The 18,245-nt window shown below is 34.2% G+C and overlaps 1 protein-coding gene across 1 annotated transcript; it reads right to left on the bottom strand.

The window, feature by feature from the left end:
- Positions 1–15,918: 15,918 nt before the first annotated feature.
- On the bottom strand, positions 15,919–17,904 carry LOC143609826 (protein SHORT INTERNODES-like). Its single transcript, XM_077084469.1, has 2 exons — positions 17,048–17,904; positions 15,919–16,599 (listed from the first exon to the last, which is right to left on the bottom strand). The coding sequence occupies exons 1-2, from the start codon at positions 17,664–17,666 to the stop codon at positions 16,217–16,219; spliced, it is 1,002 nt and encodes a 333-aa protein (XP_076940584.1). The 5' UTR covers positions 17,667–17,904; the 3' UTR covers positions 15,919–16,216.
- Between the last annotated feature and the right edge of the window lie 341 nt (positions 17,905–18,245).

The following is an 18,245-nucleotide window of genomic DNA, read 5'->3' as shown; positions in this document are numbered from 1 at the left end:
GAGTTTTAATGTAATCGAATCTAGTTATAAGTTAATCTTATCGAATATGCAATCGATTAGGATATTTATAGCTTAGATTAGATTAGATTAATGATCAATCAGTTTAATTTTACAAGTCTCATGTGATCTAATCGAATGCAAGTTTTTAATCTAATCGAATGATCTAATCGAATCAAATGGTCAGTTGTTTAGATTAGATATTCTATTCGATTCTATTATCTCTTATTCGATTAGAATTTCATTTAGTCAGTATTTCAGTTTCAAGATTCTTTTTATCGAATAGAGATTCGATTAATTATGACTTAACATTTCTTGTGAACCCTTCTCCTCTAATCGAATGAGCATTCGATTACTTTTCCCTTGAACAAATTTTATGAATAACTGTTTTCTAATCGAATGGGCATTCGATTACATTCTGATTGAATGGTCATTCAATCACTTTGTCCTTGACATATTTTTCTGATCAATCCAATTTCTAATCAAATGGGAATTCTATTACATTTTCTTTCAACGTTGTTTTCAATACAGGTCCTTTATAATCAAGTCCACACTCTATTACCTCTTAAATCGATTACATAATCCTTAAAACACATTTTCTTATCCAGTGAATTCTAATCGAATGTATATTCGATTAGAATAGATTATACCATTCGATTAGAAAAATTCAATCTATTCTAATCGAATACAACAAATTCGATTAGAATCCTTGTTACATTCAAACTTCACATATTCAACACTTTCTCACTTTTCTAGGTTCATACCCACTCGTTATGAAGTTCTGGGCAATCATAACCCATATTCAAACAGTTATCTGGGTTAATAAACCCCCAAAAGGACCGACAGGCCCTAAAAATACAAAAAAATTACAAAAACAAATAAGAACTCAATTAAATCAACATACACACTTCTAATGATGTCTCTAATAGAGATATAACATCAATATAATCAAAAACCAACAATTATAACTTCATGGGACATTAATAGTTCCGACGGGAATTGTTCACAAAACCAAAAATAAGAAAATGAGATGATGAACATCACAAAGATGATTTACCACAGGGGATGATTCATTTTAATGATGTTCAAGTATTATTAGAAGAGCATATTTGCAGTTTGTTGTGTTTAGATATAGGGTTTTGATAAAGGCGGTGGAAGAGAGAAAAGTAGAGAGAGAAACATGAAGTGGATAAGGTTGGAGATTTAAAATGAATGATATTTTGGTTTGACCCTATTTATAGGGTCAGCCTATCTCGCGATAGGGTCAAAACATCTCGAGTTTTGAATGATTTTATGTTCTCCACCACCGAACTATGGAAATATTTACAAGTTTAAACCCGCAAAATATTTACCCACCAAATCCAAACACTTTGAGTATATGTAAGACATGCTTTGTTGGGCCGACACTTAACAATCTTTGCAATAAGGACCTTGTTTTAAAAAATCAACCATTTCAAAAGACACATTAATTTAAAAAATAAAATAAGTAAACAAAAATAAATTAAGAATTAAAATAAAATTAAAAGTTAATACATACTTAAAATAATTTTAAGATGTAAACAAAACAAAAGAAAATTAAAATTAAAATAAATTTGAAGTAAAGATGAAATTAATATTATATTAATTATATTAATTTTAAATACAAATAATTTACATAAAAAATACATATTACTTTTCGTGAGAAAGATCTCAACATGGAATCATATTGTTTATAGCGTCCTAGATCGCACTTCTATTTGGATATTATTATGCCAAGAACCCAAAGTCGATTGTAGATATATTTTGTCCACTCTAAACTTAACAAGTATTTTGATGTCACCGTGATACGTTAAGGTATGAATTAGGCACTATACTTATGTGGTCCCCTGTTAATCCGACATGTTACAAACTCCATCATACCTCGGGATAAGTTTGAGTTTATCAGTATCACACTGAATTGACTTCGACCCCCTAATGATTGATCAAAATATTTTAAGCTTATTTAAATATTTTTGCAAACTTTCTTTCAAACAATTCTAAAAAGTGTTTAGGACTTACTTGTTTGCCCCACGTTACGTGGTTCTAATATACCATTTTTTGTTTGATAATATATCAACATTTTTGTTGTTGATTTTAAATCCTTTTGAGCATTTTGTTGTTTTTCTGCTTTAATAATTTTGATTTTCAATATTTGAATTAAAGCAAGAAATTTTCATGGTAATCAGTCACTAACGGGCTCGTGTATGACTGACTATTAGCATTTTTCCTTCATTAATATGACTTATATTGGAGTTAGCAACCGCTTCATGAGAGTGTAACTACTAGCATAGGCGGGAGTTTAGTTTTATATCATTTTGACACTCAATCATTTGTCAAGCCTATCTACACATCAAGCAATGATCTTGTTGGCTTTTGATATACTCTTTCTATGTGCTAGGATCATTAAAGACAATTTCTTATAATTTTCCAAAGGTCGGATCAATTTCTCAAACTTTTTATAAAATTTAAGATATCCGACTCCCTCTAAGCAGGAGCTCCCTCTGAACGAGAAAATATCTTTCTGAAGCTTTTTTTCTAGTTTTCTTAAAGAAATTATAAAATAAATAATAATAATAATAATAATAATAATAAATATAAAATATTTTTGGTAAGTCAAGTGACTCAATTTTGTTTTTTTAATTAAAATGAAAATCTTTTTGGTGAGTTAAACTTAGCCCATTTTCTTCCTCTAAAATTGTAGCGTGTCTAAAAAATATTTACAATTTTATATATAAAAGGATAATTACAAAAATTAATTTTTAGCAAACGAGATCATGCCCAAAGACTCAACAAGATACAAAAATCAGGCACGATCAAAGGCTTTTGTAAACAGGTCAGTGAGTTGTAATAAGTGTGGACCCTTTCAATAGTGACAAGTTTCCGGTCATAACAATCACGAATGAAATGCATTCGGATGTCAATGTATTTTGTCTTTGAGTGTTGAATCGGGTTATTAACAATACAAACTGCTACCTCATTATCACACTTAATGGGGGTGTTAAAGAATTTCAAACCTTAATCCAGCAGCTGATGCTGGATCCATATCACTAGTGAACAGCAAGCAGAGGCTGCAATGTATTCTGCTTCAGCAGCGGAGGTGGACACAGTGACTTGTTTCTTGCAATGCCAAGAGATTAATCTATCACCCAGGAACTGACATCCACCCGATGTTGACTTTCGACCACGATTGCATCCCCTATAATCACAATCAGTGTAAGCATGAAATACCATAGGGGAGTCTTTTGGATACCAAAGACCTAAGCAAGGCTTTCCCTTTAGATATCGAAAGATACGCTTTACAGCAATTAAGTGGGATTCTTTTGGATTACACTGATATAAGGCACACTGACAGATAGGGAACATGATGTCCGGCCTGCTGGCAGTGAGATACATCAAGGAGCCAATCAAGGATCGATAGAGATGTTGATCAACTGGAATCACTAATGGATCTGGAGCTAGCACAGTTCTGGCTGGTAGCAGTCAGAGTTAGTAAAGGAGTGGAATCCTTGAAATCAAATTTCTGGACAATGTCTCGAAAGTATTTTTCTTGATGCATTAAAATCCCATTCACCTTTAGTTCAACTTGAAGACCCAAAAAGAAAGTCATATGCCCCAATAAACTCATCTCAAACTAGTTTTGCATGACCTCGGAAAACTCTCTACATAGTTTATCATATGTAGACCCAAAAATAATGTCGTCAACATACACTTGGACCAGAATCTGATCATCCTTAACCTTCTTGATAAAGAGTGTTTGGTCGATAACTCCTCTTTTATAGTCATTCTTCAACAGATGTTATGCTAGTGTAGCATACCAAGAATGAGGTGCCTGTTGAAGGCCATAGAGAGCCTTATCAAGACGGTAAACATAATTCGGACGATCAGGATCCTCAAAACCTGGTGGTTGCTTTACATAAATCTCTTCTTTCACTTTTCCATAAAAGAAAGCGGTATTCATATCCATTTGATATACTTTGAAGTTCATGTATGAAGCATAGGCTAGAAAGAGATGGATTGCCTTGAGCCTAGCAACAGGTGCATAAGTTTCATCGTAATCAAGACCTTCACGTTGAGAGAAACCTTGAACAACCAATATTTCTTTGTTTCTTATAATCACCCCTTTATCATATTTCTTGTTCTTGAATACCCACTTCGTCCCAATAGGTCTCTTATTCTTTGGCATCTTGACTAGCCTCCAAACATGAAGCTTCTTGAACTGCAACAGCTCATCTTGCGTAGCTTCAACCCACGAGTTTTCCTTCAGGGCCACTCTGTAGTCCTTCGGTTCGACTGTGAGATAAAACAAGTAAAAAGACATGTTAATGGTACCAGATTTGCTCCTTGTTTAGATGCCAACAGATGGAGAGCCAATGATGTTTTCTGTGGGATGGCTTCGATGGATGGGCAACTGAGGAATATCATCAACAATGGTGACAGGCTCTGCTTGAAGATTTACAGTCAGATTCTCTATGGGATGAAAAATGCGAGGAGCATTGACAAGAACATCAGTAGCTGACTGAATAGAGTCAGGTTGATCAACTCTATGTTCTTGGGAAATTTGTTCTTAACGGAGATGTTCACCATATGGATCAGCAATTGCATCGATGGGAGTTGATGCAGTATTGTCAGAATCACCAGCAACATGTTCTTCAATGGCATCAGCAACTTGAATTATTTCTTCTTGAGAGGGAGGTATGGCAACGGATTCTACCACGCTTGGGATTGCTTGAATATATGCCACAGGTTCAGTCTGAGGTTGTTCCAAATTGTCGGCGGACTTAAATGAGTCATCTGAAATAGTGTCAGATACATCTTCAACTTCAACCATATTAGTTGCATCAGCATATTGAGGAGCAGTATTGTTAACAACTTGATTATTTCTAGCAGGGGATGAGGTGGTGGTGCAACAGGTGGTAAGAATCTGTTGGAAGGCTTAGCAGCTAGTCTCACTTCAGACAAACTGTTGATAATGGATTGAATCAACAGGGGTTCATGTATAGAAGATGGAATTTGAGTAGTTGTAGGAGGTGGTATACATGCCACAAAACTGTTTGAACAAGTAGTCATAGTCAAACAACCAATCGAGTCCGGTGTGAGCATCAGTAATGTTAAGCTCTTGCCCGCCAACATTGAATGATTCCATAATCGGCTTTCTGTTTTTGTTGTAGACAAGATAAGCAGTTTTGTTAGCAGCATAACCAACAAAAAAACACTCATATGCCTTTTCAGCAAACTTTGGATTAGGCTGAGCACTAGTATGGATCAAGGAGCATGGACATACAAAAGTCTTGAAGTAGTTGACTTGCGGCTTTGTCTTCTAGTAGACTTCATATTGAGTCTTCTTCAAGCGCTTATTGATGATCACATGGTTTTGAATGAAACAAGCAACATTAATTGCTTCACCCCAAAAGAACAAAGGAAGTTTGGAATCTGACAACATTGTTCTAACAGCTTCAATCAGTGTTCGATTACGACATTCAGCTACTCCATTTTGTTGCAGAGTGTATGATGCACTGAAGTGGCGCTCTATCCCATTTGAACTGCAAAAGTCATCCACAGTTTGGTTGCAAATCTCTGTTCCGTTGTCACTTCTTATACATTTCACCTTTTTGTCTGTCTGCCTCTCCACAAGAGTAATGAACTTGATCAGAAACTGAGCGGTTTCATCCTTGTGCCCTAAAAGGAAAGTCCAACTGAAACTAGAATAATCATCAGTACACAAGACAATGGGCTTTTTGGCCGATAGCCAATGGATGGATATGACCAAATAAATCCATATGCAACAGCTGAAGAATGGAATCTATGGAGTTAACCATCTTGGGCTTGTGAGGGAGCTTGTGTTGCTTGCATTTAAAGCATGAAACATATTTTTCAATACAAGAAAAAGATTTAACAGGAAATCCCCTCACATGCTCACCTTTGACCAAGTTGTTTAAGCTTTTGAAATTTTCATGGCCAAGACTTTATGCCATAGAGATGAGTCGTTTTCCGAGGCCTTAGATATTAGACATGAAGCGGTCCTACGTTAGTAAAAACTATTCATATCCAATATAAAGTATTATTGTGCCTCGGAGTATGCATCAAAATCCATTTTTCTGGGACTTTGAAACCTGGTTTGAGAAACAAGCATTCATTCTCAGTGAATAGAGTGGAGTACTGTCGATCACAAATTTGTGGGACATTTAGCAAATTGTGATTTAATTTCTCCACCAAATTGACGTCATCAAACGTCAAGATCCCATTTGACACTCTTCCACGTTTTGTGATGTTACCACCCACGTCTCCAGTGAAAGAAACGTGTCCACCATTAAACGGTTTAACGTCGAACAATAAAGACTCGTTTCCTGTCATGTTTCGGGTGCAGCCACTGTCTAGGTACCAAATACTGTTGACAGACCTTCTTGACTGAACCTACAAACATTAGCAAACTAATTAGAGATGGGTTATCGAGACTTAGTTGTCTTTGGAAGGTTGACCACAAAATTACTATATTTTATTTTCATGTCATCAATTATGAAGTTCTGGGATGTGTCAAAATCAGAACAGCAGTCTCTAGGAATCCATGCACGTGCAGATTTCCTGGTTTTGGAGGATTTTCTTGATTGTCTTCTTCTTGGCTTTAAAACAAAATCCTCAGATTTCTCAATCTTTGGATTCCTTTTCTTGTTTCCTTTTGGTGAATTCCTTGACTTTTCAGTCTTGGAATTCCATTTTGCTCATTCCTTTTTGGTTATCCAGAAAGGTGGTTTACTGGTTTTTCATATTCTTGGATCTCACATCCATTTCACTGGAAGAACCATCAGATCGATCATTTCTTGTTCTTGAGCATGGTGTAGCCCTGGAACGGAATTGATTAAACTGACTGCTCATTTCAAGTTGTTTTCTATGTCATTTCTTGCAATGTCTTGCAATGTGAGATGGGTTACCACATACATAACAAAGCCTTTTTTGTTATCACTATACAACTCGTCTGGACTATGATACATGTGTTGTGGAGAATATGGTGATGCTTGGAAAGGAACAAACATGTTATTAGATCTATAGCCTCGGTCATCAAAAACATTTCAATAGAATGAATTAATATAATCTTTTAGATGACATCCATAGTAGCTATTATCAAACTGATTGTAGAGCTGAGGATGATAAAATTGATTAGTTGATCGGAAAAAAAAATTGTTTCTATGTGGCGGTATATATTTACTGGAAGTACTAGCCTTTTCTTTTTCAAAACAATTTTCTTTAACCTTTTCTTCCCTAACTTTACAATCACTTGATGAACACCTAGGTATGTTTGTCTCTACAAACAAATTTTCTTGCATGTTTCTGTCACTAGCAATCTCATCAAAAGCAGTTTCGCAATCACTACCAGAAGTGGAAACATCATTTTCATTCACATCATTAAGAGAAATGCCAACATCAACACTTTCACAAAGTACATGATTGTTCAAAATGTTTTTCAAAGTTTTATTATTACAGACCAGGTTAACAACAGATGTTTTTAGATTCACACTTGAATCAAAAAGTGATTTTAAAATCTTTTTATCTCTATAACCCTTGTCCGTTTCCACACAATCACTTTCTTCTACACAACTTGCGGAAGAAGATGAACTACCAATAAGACTAATCGATGGAAGAATTGGATCAACGGTCTTGGGGACAGCAGAAGTAAATGTCTTTGGTTTTGGCATGTGACCAATACCATAAACCATTTCATCGTCAGGTGGGGTATTGAAACTAAAGTGAGGAAGGCTAGTATAATTCTCATTAAAAGGATGTGGAAGAGCAGTATTATCATAGCCTATTCCAGTCTGTTGTCTCACCCCAATTTGTGCCCCAATTTTTCCATTAAGCTTATCAGAAGCTAAATCAAATCCTTCAGCGGCTATTTTCCTTTTAGCTAAATCTAACTCTAATTTATCAATTTTTGCATTTAGTTCAACAACACGTCTTTCGTGATGTTCAGGTAGTTTTTCAGCTTGAAAAAGTTTTTCATTAAACTTAGCCATATCATTATTATAAGTTTTAATCCTAGTGGCATAAATCTTTTCGACTTTCCTAAGATCATAGATCTGGCATTTAATACTAAGATTTTCATCTATAAGGTCAACATTATGAGTTCTGTAGTGCATAACATTATCAATACAAGCTTGTGAGCAAAGTTATGTACCTCGGGAATGACAGAGGTAGGAGTAGGTGTTCCAGCAGCAAGACTTGATGAGGTGCTTGCTTATAAGTGAAGGCCATTCCAGCAAAGGTTAGAGGATTCTTCAGTTCTTCAAATTGGTGATCCTCCCAATATGGTTGAGTTGATTCAGCTGTTCTGGTGATCATAGCCTTTGAGCACGACTCGAAGTTTCCCTTGGATGAGCTTCCTTGACCAATTCTTGGGACTCTTGACTTAGAGGAGTAACTTGGAACGGGCTTCTTGTCATGTCTTTTAGCACCCTCATTGTCAAACATCTCGGTGATCTTGATGTCATTAACAACCATTGGGGGATTTGTGCATTCTCTTGCAAAGTGACCTGATTCATTGCAGTTGTAGCAATGCAGCTTTTCTTTCTCAAACCCAATGCTTTTCACGTCAGAATCTATAAAACTGTTCTTCCCATACTTTTTCATGAAGTTAGAAGCTTGATGAACAGCCACGGCCATATGGTATTTGATGTCCATTTTCTTGAGATCCTTCTTGTTGATCTCAGGAAGGTCTCCTTGCTCAAAGGAAGGAGGAAGAAACTTTCCTTGTAACAACTCCTCATGGCTTGCCATAAAGGCATGAAATAGTGGCACATTAGAGTCATCAGCTGAAATGGTTTGAGGAGCAGAATGAGCATGATTGCTTGTTGGTTTCTTGATCCCATGAGCCTTTAAGGCTTGTGCAACGACTTTATCAACAGCATCTTGGAATGAGCTTGAACTTGATGGTGCTTGAGGTGCAGCAGTTGTCTTGAAGGCAGAACTAGCAATGTGAACAGTAAGGTGTGCTTGACTCAGATATGTTGTGCTTATTCCTGATCCGGTAGATACCCTAGCTTGATTGAGAGAACTGATACGATTACCCATCCTCAATTTGTCATCCATCTTAAATGAATTAATAATGGAAGTTAAGTCAGCAAGGGTGGTAATTTAAAGGTTAGTAGTTCTCTTGATTGTGATAACATTATTGTTCTAGGCATATGGAAGGGAGTTAAACAACTTGTCATTGATTTCAATCTGGTTATAGTCAATTCCAGCACTCTTGATCTTAGTAATCAATGTTTCAAATCTATGAATAAGGTTAGCAACTGATTCTCCTTGTACATATTGAACATGTTGAATTCACCATTCAGAATTCCCTTTTTGCTATTCTTCATTTCAGTATTTCCCTCAAACTTGCTAACCAAGGCATCCCGGAGACCCTTGATAGTGGTGTAATCTCTCAAGGTTTGAGAAATTTCACGTGATAGGCAAACACTAAGAACACCAAAAGCCTTTTGATCATCACTAAAATTCTTCCTATCAGTATCATCATAAGCAGTCACGGGCTTTGGATCTTGGCCATCAGCAGTAGTAGTCATGGGATTGTATGGACCTTGTTCAAGAGGTCTAAGAAGATTGTAATCAAGAATTCTAATATAGTTCTTAAACAGCCATTTGAACTCTTCAAATTCATTGTCCCAGTTCATTAACTTTGAAGGCTTATTAGTAGTTTCGGCCCCGTTCTCAAAGATCAAGTAACTTCCTACAGCTTCATTTCTAACATCTTCACTTGTATTAGCCGTTTCTTAACAAACTCAAGTTCAAACACAAACACAATATATTCTGCTGAAATTACACAAGTACAAAGTAATCGAATGCTTAAGTAATCGAATGGTCGGCAATCGAATAGATAGTAATCGAATGGACAGTAATTGAATGGATAGTAATCTAATCGAATGTTTGAATCTAATCGAATGGAATGTTTTCTAATCAAATGGGCTAATCTAATCGAATGGCGATTTGATTCAAATAGAGACTAATTAGATTAGACAACTTGAATTCGATTCGATTAAATATGGATTCGATTCGATTGCTTTAGTGATTCAATTAGATTAACTTCAACTCGACAAGATAACTTCAATTCGATTCACCAATATTTGATTCGATTCGATTATAATTTATTTTATTCGAAGAAACTATTTGATTCGATCAAACTGTACTTGTAGAAAGTACAAAATGTACTTTCTGTCACCCTTTTCCAATATTTCATTTTTAAGGTTGTCACTTTAATCAACTTTGACACATTATGGATCTAACAAACATCCATATTTTATCACTTTTTAAACACCAAAATCTTGAAGATCTGACCTCTTTAACACTTGAATCTTTGCAAATTTAACACACAAACTTTAACTCAAAGCTTGAACACGTGAAGATTTGAACTTTTGAACACTTATCTTCACTTAAAGGCACCCGTGACCCACTACAAATCTTGAAAATCCGTCTTTAACACAAACAAGACCAAAATCCAAGATTGAGACTCAAGATCTACAACTAGCTCTGATACCAATTGTAGGTCCCTTGGACGGATCTTACAACAATAATACTAGTCTACTGGGATCAACCTCTACACTAGCTAGCGGAAATCACTAGTGAGGACCGAGATCTCGGATCTTGTTTGGTTATGTTTATTACCGTGAGGGTAGAGAGAAGGGAGAGAAGAAAGAACTTGTAAATGGATAAAATAAGATGAAAATTGACAAAAGGTTATGTGTGCATGAGATACACACACCATTTATAGTGTGTGTGTGTGTGTGTGTGTGTGTGTGTGTGTGTGCTCATGCACTATCTATTCATTATTTACAGCCCATTGGGCTCCAACATACATGGCCTTAGGTCCAAACATACACATAAACGAAGTCCAACTAGCTAACGTACATAAACGACAAATTACAATCAAATACGAAAGACTAACACAAAATGGGCCTAACAACGTGACTATACAAGAGTTATAAGCAAACCTATATGTTACCTTATCGAGAGTTAAAAGCAAACATGGACTAAAGATTTTGCTATTTTATAAACAATGTTTACCGACCAATAGAATCACAAATGTAGTGTACAAGAAATGTTTTACCTATTTGTAACATATTTGTAATCTTAGTTATATAATTTCTGTAATTTTAAAAATGTAAATTGTAATTGTATTAATAATATATGATAATTTTGTTGACTGTATTTCACATAATGGTTAAAGTTTAAAATTATCATCAATTGCTTGTGTGATACACGGGAATCAAACTAATGATCTAATAAAAACCCTTGTGCATTTATGTTAACTAACATGACAAGGATAACACTTAAATATATCCCTTATGGTCATAGGGTTAGGGTTATGGTTGAAGTCTAATTAATATAATTTAATTAAGAATAACTAGATTATTATTCCTTTTTTCTTTAAAGTATAGTCTATGCCCTGATTAAGGCTATGCTTATCAAATCATTATATTTGTTATTGACGTTATAGAGTCGGTGGTTTTTTGTTTGTTTTAACCTAAATTGCGTTTTCCAAACTTGAAATTGGAGTAAAAAGTTATGCTTTATATATTCGTAAATCGTATGGCAAGCCATCAAGGGTAGCTCATGTTGTTTTCACTTTCTTCTTCTCCAAAATCGACTTTATTAGGTACATCATGTAAAATAAGTAATTTCTATTTTATATATGTTTTTGGGCATGCATGAATTAACTTGATTATGTTTCTTTCATGTGTTCGTTGTGTTAAGATCTGATTCTTGAGAGTCATTTCTTTGGTTAGTTGTTTATTAAATATTCTAGTATAATTCTTAATTAGTCGCTCATAGTTAGCCCACAAAACATGACCGAAATATGTTAATGAAATCACATAAGTAAAATAGCTATTTTCATTCAATACACAATTTATTTATATAGTTTTTTAAGTTTTGTTATATGGGTGATGAAGACGTGCATCATCTTTTGAGGAGTTATTCGTTTTATTGGCCATTTGGGAAGAGTTTGTGGGTGGGTCAAAATTCGTAGCCCGGGTACTTTTATGGACGTCAAGTCAACTTTGCGTTTTTGGGAAAGATTGAAGTTCCAATGTGGTGAAAGGAAATTGCTTATTACTATCTTCTTCGCTACATTGTGAAGCTTATTGTGTAATCGTAATGAGAAGATTTTTGACGACAAGGCTATTTTGTTTCACAAAGTATTAGGTGATATAAAAGAATTGGCTTTTTTTGTGGCTCTCCATACGATCTAAGACTTTTATAAGGGAGTGGAGATTATGGTTTGATTTAACCTTAATAGAATGGTGTATTAGGTGTTTCGGAGTAACTCTTTTTGTCTTTATTAGGCTTGTTCCTCAGTTTGTTACAGAGATTTTGTTAACCCGTACTCTTTTTTGTGTTTTTTATATAAGTTCTTGCTGTTAAAAGAAAAAAAAAAAGTGTATCAACAATAAAGTATGTTTTGATTTCGTAATATTAAAAAATGCTTTGTTCTAGATAACTCAGTTTTCAATAAATCTTATATTAAGAGGTAGAAAAACAATTAAACATAATACCTTATTAGTTTTTTATTATTTATAGGCCTAAATTATATCTTAGTGAAATTTAAAACCCACAAAACCAAAAACCAAAATTAAAGGGCATTTTCCATCTCCAATCATTTGAATTCACTATTACAATAAAAACCCTAGATGTGTATAATGGTTTGGGAAAAAATATATGTATATTTCTTAAAGATATTTAAGTTTAGGGTTTAATCAAATCTTGACAAATTAGCCTTAAACAAAAATAAAATGTTAAAAGATAAAATAGAAGAAACAAGTATCTAGTTATCATCAAACTGAAACATAAAACTCTTGAATGGGTACATTTAGGCAAATCCAACAAGACAGAAATATATGCATCTAACTCAAAAACATGCATGTGCCATAATGCATATGCGTCTAAATGACCAGCTTTTCAACCATAAAAAGTTAAGTATCAGAAACAAAACAAACGCGGTTCCTAAATCTGTGTTGCTGTCAAAACACACACACAAAATACATAGAGGACTAGAAAAGAAGATAGCACCAGAAAGTATGTTTATCCTTAAAGAGTGTAGTGTCCTAATCAAGAGGTACTTGTTTTGAATCAGAACTTTCATCAACTCAGGTAACCTTGTTAATCCTAGTGTTTCTTACACATACTCCACAAAACTAGTACCCTATTAAAGGCATCTTTCTGTATCTGCACCTTTATTTATTATGTATAGGGTTTTTAGACTGCCCCATCACCTACTAACAACTCCATTTCAAAAGAGTTGACCTTTTAATTAAGGGACAAATCCTGCTTCACAACACTCACAATGTGTCTTTAGCTGTTTTCGGGGGACGTCATGTACAAGGATGGGTTCATACAAAGAAAAGACGTATTTTGCTGTAAGAGGGGCAGCGCGGACGGCCAGACATGTGTACGTTAACCAGGCAGCCGTATTTAGGATTCTCATTGGAGGTGCTCTTATGATATATGTCATTATAACATGATTAAGGTAGGTATAAAGATAATCAAATTTAATTAAGAAATGGTCCGAAAGTAAAGCTTCTATATGGAGTACACATTGTACTAACTAATTCATGCTAAACTTCAACAGCCAAAGTTTATGACTTGAAGGTTTAACGAACATGATTAGAATACTCATTAAAAATTCCTACAAAATGATTGTGGTTATAATAAACTACTGTGGGGTATATATTAATGTATTATAAAGGTGGTTCACATAAATGTATGTTACAGCGCATAAAAGTTAACTCTTCACATGCACATTTACTGGTAGTACTATCCAAACTGCTCGGCGTTTGCCGCTCGTTCATCGTTCGCTCGAATTTTGCTCGAAAAATACTCGTTCGATTTCGGCTCGGTTTGAAAGTGAGCCGTTCGGCTTAGTTCGGTTTAAAAGCAATCCAAGCACGAGCAAAGCCTCGCTCGGTTTGGTTCGGTTCATTTTGCTCGAATTATTTTTTATTTATTAGTTTTATATATAAACTTTATGTATATATATAAAAGTATACTATTTTTAAAGTTTTTAAAATTTTCCTTTTTTGTGTTGAATTCAAAGTTCAAATTTAAAACAATAGCCAGTCATTTTATACATGTTTGTTGTTATCTATGAGTTTTATACATTTTAAATGTGAAAGTTTAGACAATTTAGATGTTGAAAGTCTTGAATTAATAATATTTTGAAGTTTTAGAAATTTAAAATTGGAAACTTGGTACGAAATCAAGCAAAACCAAACCGAACCAAGCCGCTCGGTTTCAAAACCAAACCAAATTCAAGCATAAAGATATCGCTCGTTTCTTTAAATTCAATCCGCTCGGTTCGGCTCGCTTTCAAACCAAACCAAGTATGAGCATGCCCGCGTTCGGTTCGGTTCGTGAACAACCCTATTTACTGGGCAGAAGATGTTGAACAATCAATGAATTAAAACAATATATATATATATATATATATATATATATATATATATATATATATATATATATATATATATATATAATAAATCAAAATCACAACCAAACAGCCGCTCTTATGGCTTAACTAGCTTCTTCATGTCCATTTTCCCAATGTATTTTTTTTTTTATTTTCAGACGGTTATTCGCGATTCATTGGTTCAACTTTATGAGATGTTCAAGGAATTAGATATGCTCATACTGATTCAGAATTAAAAAAACACCCAAGCAGATGGCTACAAATTAAGCTACCAGTTTCTTATTCTTCTGAGAAGGGGGTGGATTCACTTTTGTTTGGATGAAAAGAAAATGTTATTCTCTTCTATTTACAGTCCTTGGGATTTGTACTATACATGTGTATATATGTATACATATGGGTATATATATATATGCGGACATGACCCTAATTGAATGAAACATAGAAATAAGCATCCATACACATGCATATCCATACATGCATGCATGTATGCTTTTATATATGTACAATTACAAGTATAAAATGATATAACAATGTTAATAAGGAACATAATATTAAAAAAAATCATAATAAGAGCTTATTAGTACACTTGTAATTTGTAATGCACCAGTAATTATGGATATTAGAAAAAGTAAGCACAAAAGGTTCTAGGGTTTCATTATTTTGTACCATCCAACAATTCTTTTATTGATTATCTTCTAGGTTCCGGTGTTTACTTCAAATTCTAAAATGAGACATATTTACAATCTCATGCCGTATACAAACAACAAGAATCATAAAACAGAATATTTAATAATCTTTTTATGGTAAACCTACGAGACACATATGACATAACATATGTATACGATATAATTATAAAATATTAATAAATAATGAAGTAAAATATGGCTGGGAAGAGAAAAGAGAACCCTATAGCAACCTCGAAACCGGCAAACAATTACCAGGTAAAAGCAACCTCGAGTTCAAAAACCAATCAAAAAGTCATGCCAAATTGAAATCTGGTCTGTGAATTATATATATTATATATTAATAATATTATTAAACAAGCACAAGAGAAAGAACCCAATGCAACCATACAAATGCAGCAGAATGCAAGAATCACTGCTAAAAGAAGCTGGAGGAACAAAAGGAAAATAGTCAACTTATAACACATTAATAAATTAATGTTGTTCCATCTATTCAAAATTTAACTAAAATATTAAAATTTTGTAAAAAGAAAAAAAAACATTTTTAAAGCAACAGATTTTGCATAGCAAAGCAACCGTTATTTTGAATATAGTATGTGTAACTGGGGATATTATAATAAAACAATCAAACAATTATATTTCGTGTGGAGTATCTTTCATTTATAAAATAAAATGTACTTTTTTGTAGTTTATTTGTTTGTGGAATATTGTTTTTATTAATTTTGTCACATGAACGAAGAATCTTGTAGTTCATTTTAATATTCATAACTACGTATTTATAAGGGTTTATTACTCCCAATTTCTACAAAGAGATGCTAATAAAAAGAATTAATTACTGACTGAAATTCCAAGAAATAAACATTAAATTACATCTCATAAGTCATAAACCATCCCAAACTCCTTCAATTTCCATACACTTTAGTCGTACCTTTAACAGATCATATTTTAATGAGTATTCAAAACTTAAAAAACATTAATACCTACTAAAATCTAATTAAATGTAGTATTAATGCCTTTTCTTGTTAGAATAAACAAAAGTTCATACCAATAATTAGGATTTCATGAGTTTTCAAGATCTTGGTGGTGGGAAGAATTGCGTACCCGCCATGAATGCACTAAACGGCGTCGGATAAGTCGAAGCCGGATCGATAAAACTGACCCCTTGATTAATATTACCGGTGGGCTCAGTAGGAGCAGCAGTCGTGCCCGAAGTAATAAGATTAAGCTGTTGAAGCTGGCCAGCACCACCACCGGACGAACTACCTTCACCAGAGTGATGGTATCGACTCTCTGGACCATGATCATATAATATTCCCCTGAAAACATGTCCGCCGATGCTCACCGCCGTCTGATAAGCCAATTGCTCCTCCGCCTCGTCCATTGCACTCACTCTAACGCAACGAAACACCGCGGGAGAACTCAATTCCGCGGGAAAGTTACCTACTTCTAACCCTGTATAATAAATTTAAAGTCATTTATATTCATTAGTATAAAAGTAAAGCAGTTTATATTTATCAGAGCGTAAACCGGAGAGTACGAGTAATATTTGTCGTTAAATAAAAATTTAAAAAAATAAGTAAATAGGTCAACTATGGAGGATTGGAGGGTAGCATGATCTACACACAGTGAAAACACACTTAACTATGTGTATTGATATTTCACATACTTTTACATAGATATTAGGCCGGTGTTTAATAGATATAGAGACAATAGCCCAGATTTCAAAGCATAAACAAGCCTTGAATTATGAAGCTAATCTATATATATAGATTATTAACTCCATCAAATCATAAATCAATATTGATAAACAAAAAACAATATTATTTTCCAAAACAAAGCTCAATTATTGGACCGAATATTTTGTTTGTTTCTTGAACCTTCGACCGCGAAACTTAATTACCTGAAGTGTTTTGATGTTGTGAACCAGGCAAGATCACACCCATACCACCGCCACCGCCGCTACGGCTGCCGGAAACAACAACACCTCGGTTAACATGATCCTCTCTTGGTCTCTTGGGAGTTTGAGTATCACTACCAGAAGCTCTCATCACCAAACTCAACTGCTGGTTGCCTGAAGTCTGATGAGCTAAAGACATGAGTTGTTGCTGTCGTTCACGACGTTTGGCAGCCGGAACCCATGTGCTTTTGACGTGAGTTTGACACTGGAGACCACGGCTTTTGCAGCAAGTTCTGCACCGCATATGTTGACAGTCTTTTTTGGCTTGGTTTCCACAATCTTGACAATTCATTCCGCCGCTACCGTACACTCCTTGCCTCATACCTTTAGTAATATTATTATTATTATTATTATTATGTTCATGATTCTGCTGCCATAATTCAAAACTTTTGTTGTAGATCTCCTCGTTCTTGAACAGATACAAACTGTAAGGGCTGATTATATTGTTGTTATGTTCTTGATCTAGATGGTTTTGAAGATGGTCTTGATGATGGTTTTGATGGTGGTTTTTGTAAACTTTACCAAATCCAATTCCGGGTTCTATTGAGAAAAAACCAGACATGCTTGAAGAAGAGACAAGCTGCTTCCAAACCTATGTTCAAAGATCAAACACAAATCCATAGCAGAAAAAATAAAAAGAAAAAGAAATTAAAAATTAAAAAGGGTTGTGAATTTATGTGGTAATGGAGAGTGTAGAGGTCGGATTGTGTCAACTACTCAAAGATCTAGGTTGGGGGGGTTAACATCTAAATCTTTTTGTGGATTTTTCTTTTTTTTTTCTCCCCTAGCTAGCTACTTGTGTGTGTGTATATGAAATATAGCGTGTATGAGAGAGGTAATTATAGACTCCTATCATCACTTTTTGAAATTATATTTTATGTTTTTAAACTATGCTAAATACCAATGTTTTAAAACAGGCTTACTATGATTGAATTTGGTTTAAAAATAGTATAACCGGTTGAATCAAAATATACTGGGAGATTAAATCAGGTTAAACAGGAATTCTGTAATTTTATATAAATACAACTATAACTCAAAAAATAACCCAAATGAACATTAATAAACATCACACATGAATCAAACATTACACAAACAATGATCAAGTCAAATAGTAAGTTTGTACATTGTGTACAAAATTAAT

This window comes from Bidens hawaiensis, unplaced genomic scaffold (genome assembly GCF_021521415.1).
Source record: "Bidens hawaiensis isolate Kalapana, Puna unplaced genomic scaffold, B.hawaiensis_p1.1 tig00016468_1, whole genome shotgun sequence".
In the NCBI taxonomy this organism is placed as follows: domain Eukaryota; kingdom Viridiplantae; phylum Streptophyta; class Magnoliopsida; order Asterales; family Asteraceae; genus Bidens; species Bidens hawaiensis.
This window is presented reverse-complemented; position numbering and strand designations above follow the sequence as displayed.